Source organism: Gossypium raimondii, chromosome 3 (genome assembly GCF_025698545.1).
Source record: "Gossypium raimondii isolate GPD5lz chromosome 3, ASM2569854v1, whole genome shotgun sequence".
NCBI lineage: Eukaryota > Viridiplantae > Streptophyta > Magnoliopsida > Malvales > Malvaceae > Gossypium > Gossypium raimondii.
The window spans coordinates 62,535,220-62,548,143 of record NC_068567.1 but is presented as its reverse complement, the minus strand read 5'-3'; the positions used below and the strand labels follow the sequence as shown (position 1 = coordinate 62,548,143).

Here is a 12,924-nt window from a genome sequence, read left to right as displayed (position 1 = left end):
ATAGTGGTGCTGGGCAATTCACCTCGCTTAGAGCTAGGTGGAGAGTCAACTTTGAGGGAGCTTGGATAGCAATGGTGGGTAGGTCGGAAACGGGGGATAAAGAAGGAGGAAGAATGTAAGAGAGAGAGGGAATCCTTTTTTTCAGTTGGGACTGAAGGTTTATATACTCTTAATTGTAATCTCGAGGTGCCACCTGTCATATTCTCATAAGCGAGTTGAGGGTAAATAATCAAGTGGTCTGTCGTCATAGGTCTAGATAGGGTAGCGATAAGACGTTTTTTCAATCACTTCAGATGGGTATGGTAGTTGGGACCAAAAGTGATGGTTAATAAATGGATTCTATGTATATCTACATATGCTCATGTGAATGTGGGACCGAGTCATACCCCTGAATGGTTCTAAGTAAGCGGGACTTTCGTTTAACACAAGTTTAAAGAGTTGTCTACAAAATATATAAGTGTCTCAAAAAAGTAGAAATATGTTGTAATATTTGATTGTATCGAAAATTAAATTTAGTTTAATCTTATAGTAACTTTGATTAAACCAAAATCCAGATTTTTATAATTTTATAAAGCTAAATTGGGTTTGCCATATGCTTAGCTTTGCTTATTTACACTAGGCAAGTTATGTTTATTTCAACGTAATAGCTTTTATGAAAAATATTTTCAAATTTTTTCGATGTTTGTTTCATGTAAAATAGAATGGGCAACGTAAAAAATATTTCAGTCCGTGTAGAATTACCCCTTTATTCCGGTAAAATGTCTTACCAATTTTTTTTATGTTTTTCCGTAAGACATTTTCCAAATTGATAAGGCTCTTTTCATTATAACACCCCCATACCCGACCCAAACATCGGGTCAAAGCACAAGGATATTACATTCTCTACTACATTCTTCACTTATCAAATATTTTCTTATAAACTCTCATAAATTTTCATTAATTCAGTCTATTTTTGTCATAAAAATTCAATATTCACTAATTAATCATATTAAATCAATTTTCTTTCTTGTTACACTTTAATCACATAATTTATGTGAATACCTGAATTCACATATCAAATTTCTATGTATTTCACTTCTATTATTTCATTCATATATTTTCTCAAATTTAACAATTTAATCATTGTCATCATAAAATTCCATATTTTTTTCCAAAATTTCACTTTTACAATACTTTATGCATATTTTGTCATCTCATAACAAATTCATTCAACTTTTATCACAATTTCCTTATTCACATATTCAATTGTTTCACACTTAAACTTTTGTATACTTTTCAATTTAGTCCCTATTGCCATGTAATTTATTTTTCACCATATAAGCGCTTTAATCAAACAATACATTATAATATTTTATTTCACATAACAAATTTTCATGCATATCACCTCTCTTGTTTCAATTATAAATTTCACAAAATTTACAATTTAATCCTTAATATCATGAAGATTCATTATTTACTTTAAATTCACCTTAACATTACTTTGTAATCAATTCACTACTTATCATAAATCTCAAATGTATATTTGTTTCATTGAAAATAACTTTTATGAAATATTTTCAGGAAATCTTCTAAACAATAAAAAATACTTTACACAGATCCATCCAAACATCATAAACTATTAGTTTTTCTAGAAAAGTAAATCATTTTTCATAAATAATTTTCCAGAAGCTATTTTCAGTGAAACAAACGGAGCTTAAATTGTAACTTAGAAAAAAAGGAAGGGTTATGATGGTGAATTTCGAAAAATTTGTACTATATTTTCAAAGTGATTGTATGAATTAATCGAGATAAAGGTCTCAATTCATTCTAACGGTCAATTCGTCCCTAAGGAAGCAACAGAGTTTATCATAGACCCATGACGCCATGAGAGCAAAGCTTAGATGACCATAGGAGTTATCGATTGCATGATCAAAACCGGAGACCGGTTAAAGGTAAAGCAAGCAGAATAGGTTTTCAACTTTAAAACAACATTCACAATCATATATATGCTCTTAATTACTAATGGAAGTTCAGCTACAGTACAAAATATTAGAACAAATAAACCTGGTTATAAAATCAATCATTTAGAACCGAGGGCAAAGGACAACTCCGGTCGGAGTTTGTTCTTTACAGATGATTTTGTCTGATTTGAATGTTTTCCGGCCCCCTGTTGCTTCCTTTTCATGGCCTCTTCCTTTCATCTTTGAAGCTCCTCTAGTTCCTTATAACGGGTTCTCTTTGAGCAACTTTTCCAACTCTTCTTTCTCTTTTCGAGCTTGCTCCTGTCGATGTTGATTAAAGTTGGCTGCAGGCTAAAACATTGAGTCACAACCGTAAACTAGAGTGAGGGGTTCAAAAATTATACCAGGGAAACCAACTGTGTGATTTCTCTGTCAAGACCGAGTTCGTCTCATCTGGACCATTTTCGGCAGTACACACCACAAAAGTATCTAATGTTATATATGAGATGGCATTCCCATTGCAGAAAATGAATAAGTGAAACAAACACGAACAGACAAGCATTCGTAGGACATTTGTATTAGATATTACCTCCTTTTGCCTAGCCTCTAGAAGAGCTGCAACCTTCCATTTTGGATTTCTTTCTAAACCAGACAACAGTTAGTAAAAAAAACAGCTGACAAGTCGTGTTCCTTTTACCTTTTTTTCTTTTCTTTCTCTCACCATAATTCTTGATTCACAAAGTAAACTACAAGAAATCAGCAAAGTAACCTTTGTGAGAACAAAGGCACTAAAATATGTTTTAATGCGGCATATAAATGTGCATTGAATCAGTTTAATTAAAACAAGTTAGCAGAATTGTCCTTCAAGAAATCCTGTGCAGAAGGTAGTGAAGTAACTTACTGCAGTTATATAAATAACCATTGTGATACTTCAAACCTTGCACCAAAGTACATTTTAGACATCATCATATATTCATGGAAGGTGAATAATAACGGTTCAACCCAAAACACTTAGCTAGAATGGCTATCTATCATTGTAAATAACAAAACCAACAAAATAAGAGGCTTTTGGCAATTGCAGACATCTCTTTTTTTGTTCTACAATGGTAAAGCACATAAATAACCTCTCTCCATTATTTTCCTTTGCATTTTCTAACTGGATGTTATTAGGTAGCATGAGCTGTACAAAACAGCACATTACTCAGCTTGGAAAATTTCCATATAACTGTGGGAGGTAAGAAAAACGGATTTGTGTACATGAAACTGAATGATCTTCATTCATCAAGACTAAAATTAAAGCATGAAATGAGTTTTGAATTTCACAAGACCTGAGAACCCACTTGGGATCCTTGATTTCATTTTTCCAATATGAATTGTGGTTACATCATCCCCCTGAACCAAATATCATATAATCAAGAAAAGGAAAAAAAAAAAAAAAAAAGAGGCTATCTAATAATGTATCTGCTTCCAGTAAATCAAAAGCATTGTGATTCCAAACTTCAATGTGACATTGTTTCTCAAATATTAATAGAACCAGCAAACTTGGAAAATGTACCAAATAAACTTCAAGAAGATATAAAAGAACTCTGAAAAGAAAATAAACTACATGCACAAGGAGGAGCTATTTGATATACCTTTTCCTTCATCGTCTTTTATTAATATGTCACTAGCACTTTTCAGCTTTTCTGCTCTATTGTCACAAGATTTGAGCTAGAAGATTTAGAGCTCCTACTTCTTTGCCTCTTATAATGCTTTGGAATCTGAGAACAGCTCCGGTGACGTCTTACCATTGGAAAATGACTTTTGCAGCATCATAGACTAACAGAGCAACTCTTCCTTCTGTGCAACAACACGATTAATTGAGCGACAGCTATAAGATTTGTATTTGTATTTATTCTATCACTTCTCGTAACATCTCTATGTTTAGCTCCAATGGTATTTGTGTTTATCCTATTTCGATTTTTTTCAAAGCGAAAGGCTCACATGTCAGGTGCCCACCGAGATGTTGATAGTTTCATAGAAGATGTCAAGTAATAAATCCATCATACCTTATTGGAATATTCAGCAACACTTCATAATCAGAACGGTAGTCATTAAATAAATCTACTATCATGAAGGTGCTCAAAGAAGTGAAGGCAATTATGCCATCCTGAACAGAAAGATATCACACGCATGTCAAGACATACTCAACCAAGAGATTCAACAGCCATAAAAGTGAAACCGAAACTGAAACCATCGGTTTACAAAATGCCAATGACACATTCAACTGCAGCAGCACCTTCACTTTGGCACGTCCAACTAATCTAATTGCCACTTCTTAAAAGATTCTTGCTTAGGACTCAGATTCTACAAAGATTATAATAGTAAAAACCAAGCAAACTACATAGCCTTTCTTGTCAAGTTGAAAGATCACTGAACAATACACAAATAAGTTATGGTTGAGTGCAGATAAACTTGAAGAATTCGTATTCCAATCCGATATCCACAAGACAAATTCCAGAGCTCCCAACCTTTCTTACAATATTCCTCACATTTGCATATATGTTAACAAGATTAACTTTAATAGCATGAATATAAACGGGATCACCTGCTATGAGAGTAAATCCTGAGGCACATGCTATCGGTTAATCACCTCAAAATAACAAAATAATATCAAACGTTTCTCCTGCACAATAGAATTGCTAAAAGTCAATCATTAAATTATATAAAGGAATTTTAAAAGACCAAACTTCAATTAATCCTTCATCAAGTTGACCCGAAAATTCAATTATAGAGAACTGAAAAAATAAAAATATCAGCTTAATTGATGCGATGTAGTTTTTTTTTTTTTTTTTTTCCTTTTCGAGACTCCTCCTCCTGAATTTCCATTAATTTCTAGTTAAACAAACAAAACGAAGCGAAATCGATCAATTCAATCTAATTGAAGGAACCCTAGAACTTCGCATGAAATTGAAATTCAAAAAAGACTTACACCAAATCAGAACCGAACCCTGGAGAAATTTTAACGAAAATTCAAAAATAGAGAGCGAATTCGTTATTATTACTATTACATTACTATGCAAATTAAAGGAACAAAATTTCATACCTGAAATTATAGAATTTTGGGTAAAATAATAACAAAAGATTTTCTTCGCTTATATCTAAATCTAAATTTCAGATGAGATATGTAGATTCCCGCCTTTTAATAGCTATTTGGTTTACGAGGAAATAACTATATAACTAAATTTTCTTTATGGCATTTTATTTTGGGTCTGTTTAGGGCTGTGCATAATTCGGTTAACCCGATTTTTTTTTATTAATCGACCGAGTTCTGTTAATCGGTCGGTTAACTGAAAAAATTCAGTCGGGAGTCGGTTAATTTTTTTTGATTTTTTCGGTTAACGGTTAAATCGGTTCGAAACCGGTCGGTTAACCGAAAAAAATCGAGTAAACCGAATTTTGCAGGGTAGGGCCTAAACTAGGTCAAATTAAACCCGGCCTAATTTTTTCTCAAGCTCAACACCGAATTTTTTGGGTAATTTTCGGGTAATTTGGGTAATTTTCGGGTAATTCGGTTAATTCGGTTAATCGGGTAATTCGGGTAATTCGGGTAATTTTTAACCAAAAATAAAAAACACATAATTTTCAGTTAATTCGGTTAACCGAAAAAATTTCGGTTCGGTTAATTTTTTTTTAATTTGGTTCGGTTAACGGTTAAAAATTTTGGAAGGTCGGTTAATTCGATTATAGCAATTTCGGGTCGGTTAACCGAATGAACACCCCTAGTCTTGTTAACGGAATTTTTATGTTAAATAATATATTGTTTACAATTATTGTGTTATATTTGGTTAAATCATTTAAAATAAAAATATCAATTTAGGGGTTAAATCATTTAAAGCAATTTGAATCTTTTAGTTAAAAATTTATCTTTTTTTACTGTTAAAAATTTGTGTAGCTAAGGGTCTGATTATATTTTTGCCTATTTTTACTTCAAAGTTGGACAAGTAGTCTTTAGATTAAAAATAAATTAGTCTTTTCTGTTAAAAATTTCATCCATTTTTACTGCTAAAAATTTGTGTGACTAACGAAATAATTAGATAGTTTCACATAATTTGTCCAATGATCAGTTTTAATAGTAAAATAGATAGAATTTTTAATAGAAAGAATAGTTTCTCTCTTTTTTTTCTTTTTTTTTTTGTAAATATAATAAACTCAAAGTGCTTACATCAAATTACTAGAAGTAAAAAAAACCATTTGCTTTATCTTAACATAAGTCTTGTAAAATCTCCATAGGAATCTTCCAAAATCTGGGCACCTTATTTACTATCAGAAATCAATTTGGCAATCCCATCAGCAACTCGATTATTCTTCCTAAGAACATACAGAAAACCACAATCTTTCACATTTTAATAATTGTTAATTTGGTCCTTCTAACCAATGTTGAATTTGCATCCTTTGGTTACTTATCTTCAATGACTTTAATAACCTCCATACTATCTGTATGAATCAGTACTCTTTCATATATTCATTCATTTAAAATAGACAATTCGTCCAGAATGCCTCATAGCTCAACTTTAAATATCGAATACTCTCCTAGTTAATGGTTATAACCCAGAACAGTTGCCTCTTTAATCAGCATACAAGGGCTACTTTACTCAAAATTTTAATAGAAAGAATAAAAAATTGTTTACCGCTACAAGTACACGAAATCATTGAATTAAATACAATATGATAAACAACGATTCTATGACTGTGCATGGAAAGAAGAACTCATAGCCGAAGAATTTGTGGAAAAATTGCTTGAAACCCAGTTCATGGATTTTAATTAAAAACAAATAATCCATTAAAAAAAACAGTAACATCAAAGAAACCCCCATCAAGCTTCCTTATCAATCATACATATAAATTACAAAAAAATGAAATTAAATAAATAGAAAATATATATATATAACTTTTTTCATGAAGGATGAACCTTGTTAGGTGAAAGTCCATTAAAACCTGCAGATTTCATAGCAGCTTCAACATACAATTTAGAAGCAATGTTTGCACCTTTTTCCATCAAATCCCCCATTTTTTTAACTTTCTCAGCAGTATCATCAACACCACTGAGTTCAGCTTTTGACTCGCGTTCCATTTCTTCCTCGAATCGCCTGAACTCATCCACGGCGGTTTCCATGACTGAGTCAAAATAATCCTCTGCTTGTTGCATGGTTATTTCAGCTCCTTTCACTTGTTTTTCTTCCTCTAGCTCCAAAGCTGCCCATGCTTTGTAAGATTCGATCTCGAAAAGCTTCATTAGGTCTTCCATGGCGGATGGGTCGAAGTTCTTGTTGCCTTGTAAAGCTTGATCTGAGAGGAAAGTGAATTGAGAGAGGAGAGCTTCCATGGCTGTTTGATGAATTCAAATGCAGATCTACCTTAAATGAAACTATATGTGTGCTACAATGAAGAAGAAATAAAGTTATATAGTGGGTGAAGAATCATATATAGGGATACCTACTTTCCTCCTGATATTTCCTGTAAATAATTTCAATTTTCTTTATCATTTTAATTTTTATTCCTTTTTTAAGTTAAATTTAGCTCTTTATTCCTCTTTACATTTTAAAAGAGTTAGATTTAACTATCAATCTTTAAAAGAATTAAATTGTCAATTTTAATGAAAATAAAATTTTATATATGTAACTTACATCCTAATTCACATTTACTTCATACTATTTTTTTATAATTTTTTAATATTTTATAAAATTTAAATTATTTGTTAATATGATATATAAGATAAATAGTGGCATGTTAGCATAAAGTACGTATGGATGGATTGTCACACGGATTGTTGTGCCAACATCGTTAAAAAATTAATGTTTTGATTAGCATTTTCATTAAAAAAAATAAATTGATTCTTTTTGAAAGATTAATGGCCAAATTTAATTAAATGATAAGGACCAAATTAGCAAAAGATATAAATATTGTGAGCTAAATTTGATAATATACCAAGAATAAAAAAATTAACCTTTTGCTTCTTATAATTAATATATATATAGATGGAGGGTTTATTTTGGCCTAAAAATATATATGACAAATCAATCATTTTATTAATTTTAGGTCAATTACTATAAAATAAAAATTACAAAAACAATGTAATAAAAATTAATAAACACAAATAAATAATAATATAAATATCAACCTTCATTTTATAAATTATAACAGTAATTTTAATTTGGTGCAGTTATATACATGAAAGTTTAATTATAGTTTATATATATATATATATAACTTTTAATATTCTTCAAGATCGTCTTACAATTCATGTTCGAGGCCCGTGACTACCTCCCCAACAATGTCGCCTCTAAGATAAACCCTACAAACAATATTACGCAACATAAAACCCCAACCTAAAATCTCCGCAAGACCTCATTAGTATTGTTGGGATTTGAATATTATTCTCCAATCATACCCCATTCCTTTACCACCTTTTTTATTTCCAAAGTGTAAACTAGTGGCAGTTGGAATTCCTTTCTCTTTTCATTTGATTTGGGGTAACGGATAAAAGTAACACGGAGGATTTGTATTATAAGTCGAATTATATTTTATTTTTTTATTTAAAAAATACGTAAATTAGTGTTTATATGTTAGACTAAAAAGAAATGGAGGGTAGATTCTTGGTTTCAGCAGATATTTGGAATGTTGTATTGTGCTAGACTAGATTGAAACTTTGAGACATCTTGGATAGATTGAAAGTTATACTAGATTGGGGTTTTGAGAGGATTTTAATTCAAATTAGCAGTCTTTAGGATAGATCATTTGGGGATTTCAATTCCGTTTCGGTCAGGAGAATCCATCAGCTCTTTGCTATTGTAGGACATGGAGACTACAGCATATTCCCTAAAAAGAAAATAAGATCGCAGATGGTCTCGTCAAGATGGCTCGTGACAGGAGAACAGGATTATGGTTGATTGAGGATTCCTCATCGGAGGGATTAGTTTAGTTTCTTACATTTGACTTACTCTTTCTGTTCTTTTCTTTTTGAAATGGTCTTTTTGTTAAAAGTTACATCCATTTTTATTGTTAAAATTTAGTTAATGTACATCAATATGAAATACATATTACCATATGTAGCTATCTTATTATTTTATCAACCATATAAATTTTTCAACCGTTAATTAAAAAAAAAAAAGAGGGAAAAAACCCTTTACACAAATTGGTGGTGTGAATAAAGTGGGGAAGTGCATGGTATACCTTATCTCAATCAAAGGATAGAAGGAATCTTTTAACATAGTGAAACAAAGTAGGGCCATCATCATTTGACATTGTCAAGCCTCAAAATTGGGCAAACAGAAAAAATTTTGAAAGTAGGGTTCTTTTTTTTCAATGTTACCAATAATGTAAATTTAGGTCATGATTTTGGGGAAAAAAGTTCTGACACATCACGAGCTTACACATATTTGGTATTTATATTTATAATATCAAACAAAAAATGTGATGGGGACCGTCCTTGGATGACCGTTGAAATTTAATACATTGGCCCTCTACAATTGTACATTAATATCATCCCCTTACCAAATTATTAACATTTTTTTTAGATAAGATACAAAATAAAGAAGGGCTTAATTATTAAGGTGTACTATGGCTAATAAGAGCATATTGTCGATTGAGTATTAGTTCGATTGACATTAATATTGTTTTTAGTGTAAGAGGACTTAGGTTTAAGTGTTCTGAAACGCATTATTTTCCTATTAAGGGTTAGGGAGGGACTTTGAGTAGTTCTAAGCATTGTATAAAAAAAACAGATATAATGAGATTAATGTTAAAAAATAATAAAAAAACATAATATGTGTCACGTTTTTATTAGTTAGTATTGTATGTGGTGTTACATTTTGAAAAAAAGAAAACAAAAGAACCCCACATTTGGTAGTTATGTAAAAAAATGATATTTTTAATTGACCTGAATTTAACAAAAAAAAAAATTATTGATATTAATAACTGAACTGCTAATTTTTTAAAAATTAAATTAAATAAACTAAATTCTAAATAAAAAATATAAAAATTTATACCATTATGTTTTAACACCAAGAGTGATCATCTAGGCCTGTTATTGGCCCAAAACTGATATGGTTTGCTTTTAGTACCTTCATGAGAACCATCATGGAAAGCCTTCATTTGGGCTTCAATTCGCAAGCAACCCTTATAAAATGTAAAATTTAACTTTTGATCTTTTAAAATTTACAAGATTTTAATTTGATAAATGGTAAAATTACAGTTTATCTAAAAATAATAATTTTTTTATTTAGCCATTTAAGAATTATAAAGAGATCATCTTTTAAAATTGTGAAATTACATTTTAGCTTTCATAAAAATATACAAATTCATTCTAACCTCTTACAAAAATGTTCTAACTTCATCCTTGCCGGCCCTTATGATGATTTTGACCATTCAAGTCACATGTTCATTTGATCTTAGGTCAGTTTATGTGGGTTAGTATTTTTAAAAAGTTTTGGTTTTATCGCAATCTTTACAAATAATAGCCAACATATTCAAGTGATAAGTGTCAAAAGTAATATATTTTAATCTCGTTCTTAATGCGTTTTTAAATTATTAATCAATGTAAAATGGTGAATTTTATACTCTTAATCCTTTAAATTCATGTTTCTATACTTAGGAGAGCATTTTGGAGCAAAACGAGCGAAAATCGAATAATTGGAGCATATTTCAGGAGCCACATGGGCTAAACACATGGCCATGTGAGCCATACGGTCATGTGCCAATCCATGTGGATATCGTGATTCACACTCTAAATACGCGGAAAAACATAATTTTTAGGTTTTTCAAGCATTCTAAGACCTATATATACCAAATATAAGAATAGAAGTGGGAGCCATCAGAGAATATTGAAGAAAACAACTCGGAAAACACCAATGAAGTAGATTCGGAAGCAGATTTCCACCAAGATTGAAGATCTCCATTTGATTTCTTTGAAGTTTATTATGAGTTTCTCTATTTTCTGTGGGTATATTGTCTTTGAGATGTTTTTATTCGCGATTATGAACTAATTTTCTAAATACCTAGATGAGATAAACCCTATGATGAATTTTGTCTTTTGATTTCTATTTTACGCAATAAATACTTGAATATTGTTTTCAATTATGTGTGCTTAATTCTTGATTTAATATTTCCGGATTATTGATTCATGTTTGATGTGCTTAATTCGGAGGAGGAATAGACCCTGTTTAAGAGTATATTTAGTATAATTGAGTGGAGTTGCATATAATCCTAGAAATAGGATGATATAAATCTACCAGATTAGAGTCAAATCTAATAGGGGAATCCATATATCGAGTTAATGCGATAATAGGGGTTTTAATTAGAAAGAAAATTCAATTAATCAACTTAAAGTCGGTTGCTCTTAGTCTTAAAGAGAGATGTTAACATATTTTAAGGATTTCTACAAATCAAGATATTAAGTGAATAAATTATTTAATTGATTGATAATGACAAATGCGTCTAGGTGGATTCTTTATTGGGTATTGTTTCGCTCCTTAGTTGTTAATCGATTATTTTTCTAATTTGTTCTTTTTCATGTTCTTAGTTAATTAATTTAGCTAATTTTATTTTTAATCAATCATTTCAATTTACCAGTTAAATAATAGAAATATGGTAATTACTAGTACTTTTAGTCTTCGTGGGAACGATATCTTGCTCATCGTAGCTATACTATTTATCGATAGGTGCACTTGCTTTGTTGTATTTTTAGTTGGTTTCATGGGTATCATCAAGTATGTAAAGGAATTGCAAAGGCTTATTTGAAACAATGGTTAAATTTTTCTAGGTCATCGTGCGGACGAGATCTCCAAATTCTACAGTCTCAAACGATATTACATGTTAAATAAATTATAAAAAATGATAAAAATAGAAACGCAATAATGAAAGATGAAATCTAATAACTGATTAAAAAAGAGTTACGTGATTAGGATAAATGGATATAGCAAATCAAAAAGTCACTTATATAGACGGAAAGTCACTATAAACTATTATATAAAGAGTTAAAAGTAAAGCATTCAATAAACTCAACAAAATTGTATATAATCTTTTGTTCTTTTTTATAATAATAAAAAAACTCAAACTACTAAGATTACAGAAGCCGCTAACTCTATCAGATTATAAAATTGTTAAAAGTTCCGTAAGGGCATCAACAAACACTCGCACATTGATCTTCTTATCAAATACCATCTTAACTTAACAGTTTGCAGTTAGATTTTTTTCCAACAGGATATGTCTTATATGCCACTATCTTATATGTTATAAGGTGTGAATGATCTTCCTTATCAAAGTAGAATTTGAAACATCTGAAACCCTTTTCTGAATTGCTTTAATCATCTTGGATCCACATGTTATCACACCTTCGTCTCTAAAATAATTACCCAACAAAATGTTGAACGCGATCTTTTTTCTCATTAACGGTTAACCGATGTATTGAATCGGGCCCTGATCCTCTTGTCGGGCTTGACCGTTTAATGAAAATCATCTGTTTTTCCTTGCGTTCCAAAAATTTTCCATCTGTTTTTTCCTTTCCGGCAAAATTTCTCCCTCATTTATACATTCCTTTCAAGGTTCTATTGATACACTCAACTCAACATTCCTTCTCTACACCTTCGTTTTTACTTGGTTCTTTTTCCTCATTCTGTACGATCTCTCAACTTTATTTCAAAATTTCTCCTTTACTTCTTTTTTACAATAATCACCTCCTGTTCATGTTTTTTACACTAATTATTTCCTCACTGTTGCAATGAATTATTTTTAGCTCTTTTCTTTGTATATGTATATGTATATGTATATGTATATGTATGTAATGTTTGTTTCAAAAAAAAAAGTATATGTATGTAATGTAAACTTTTTTTGGGAGTGTTGTTTAGGATTATCCATGGCGGCTCTGTGTCAAAAGCTTGGAAATGTTAAGTCTTCATCGAAACTTAACAGAGCTAAAGATGGCAAAAGAGTGATTCCTTGTAAGGGT

At 30.7% G+C, this 12,924-nt stretch overlaps 1 protein-coding gene and 1 long non-coding RNA gene across 9 annotated transcripts; both read right to left on the bottom strand.

Moving 5' to 3' along the window:
* Window positions 1-1,900: 1,900 nt before the first annotated feature.
* LOC105795475 (uncharacterized) lies at window positions 1,901-5,138 on the bottom strand. 8 transcript variants are annotated; one of them, XR_001134251.2, is made up of 5 exons: window positions 5,026-5,138; window positions 4,528-4,605; window positions 3,989-4,089; window positions 3,575-3,890; window positions 1,901-3,332 (listed from the first exon to the last, which is right to left on the bottom strand). It is a non-coding gene; the product is annotated as an uncharacterized LOC105795475 (long non-coding RNA). The 8 variants fall into 8 exon arrangements; XR_001134252.2 differs by having other exon boundaries at window positions 3,575-3,779; XR_008194638.1 differs by having other exon boundaries at window positions 1,901-2,686; window positions 3,269-3,332; window positions 3,575-4,605.
* Window positions 5,139-6,876: 1,738 nt separating this feature from the next.
* LOC105795474 (uncharacterized) lies at window positions 6,877-7,305 on the bottom strand. The gene has a single exon (XM_012625112.2). It carries the CDS (start codon window positions 7,303-7,305, stop codon window positions 6,877-6,879), a length of 429 nt encoding a protein of 142 aa, XP_012480566.1.
* Window positions 7,306-12,924: the final 5,619 nt, after the last annotated feature.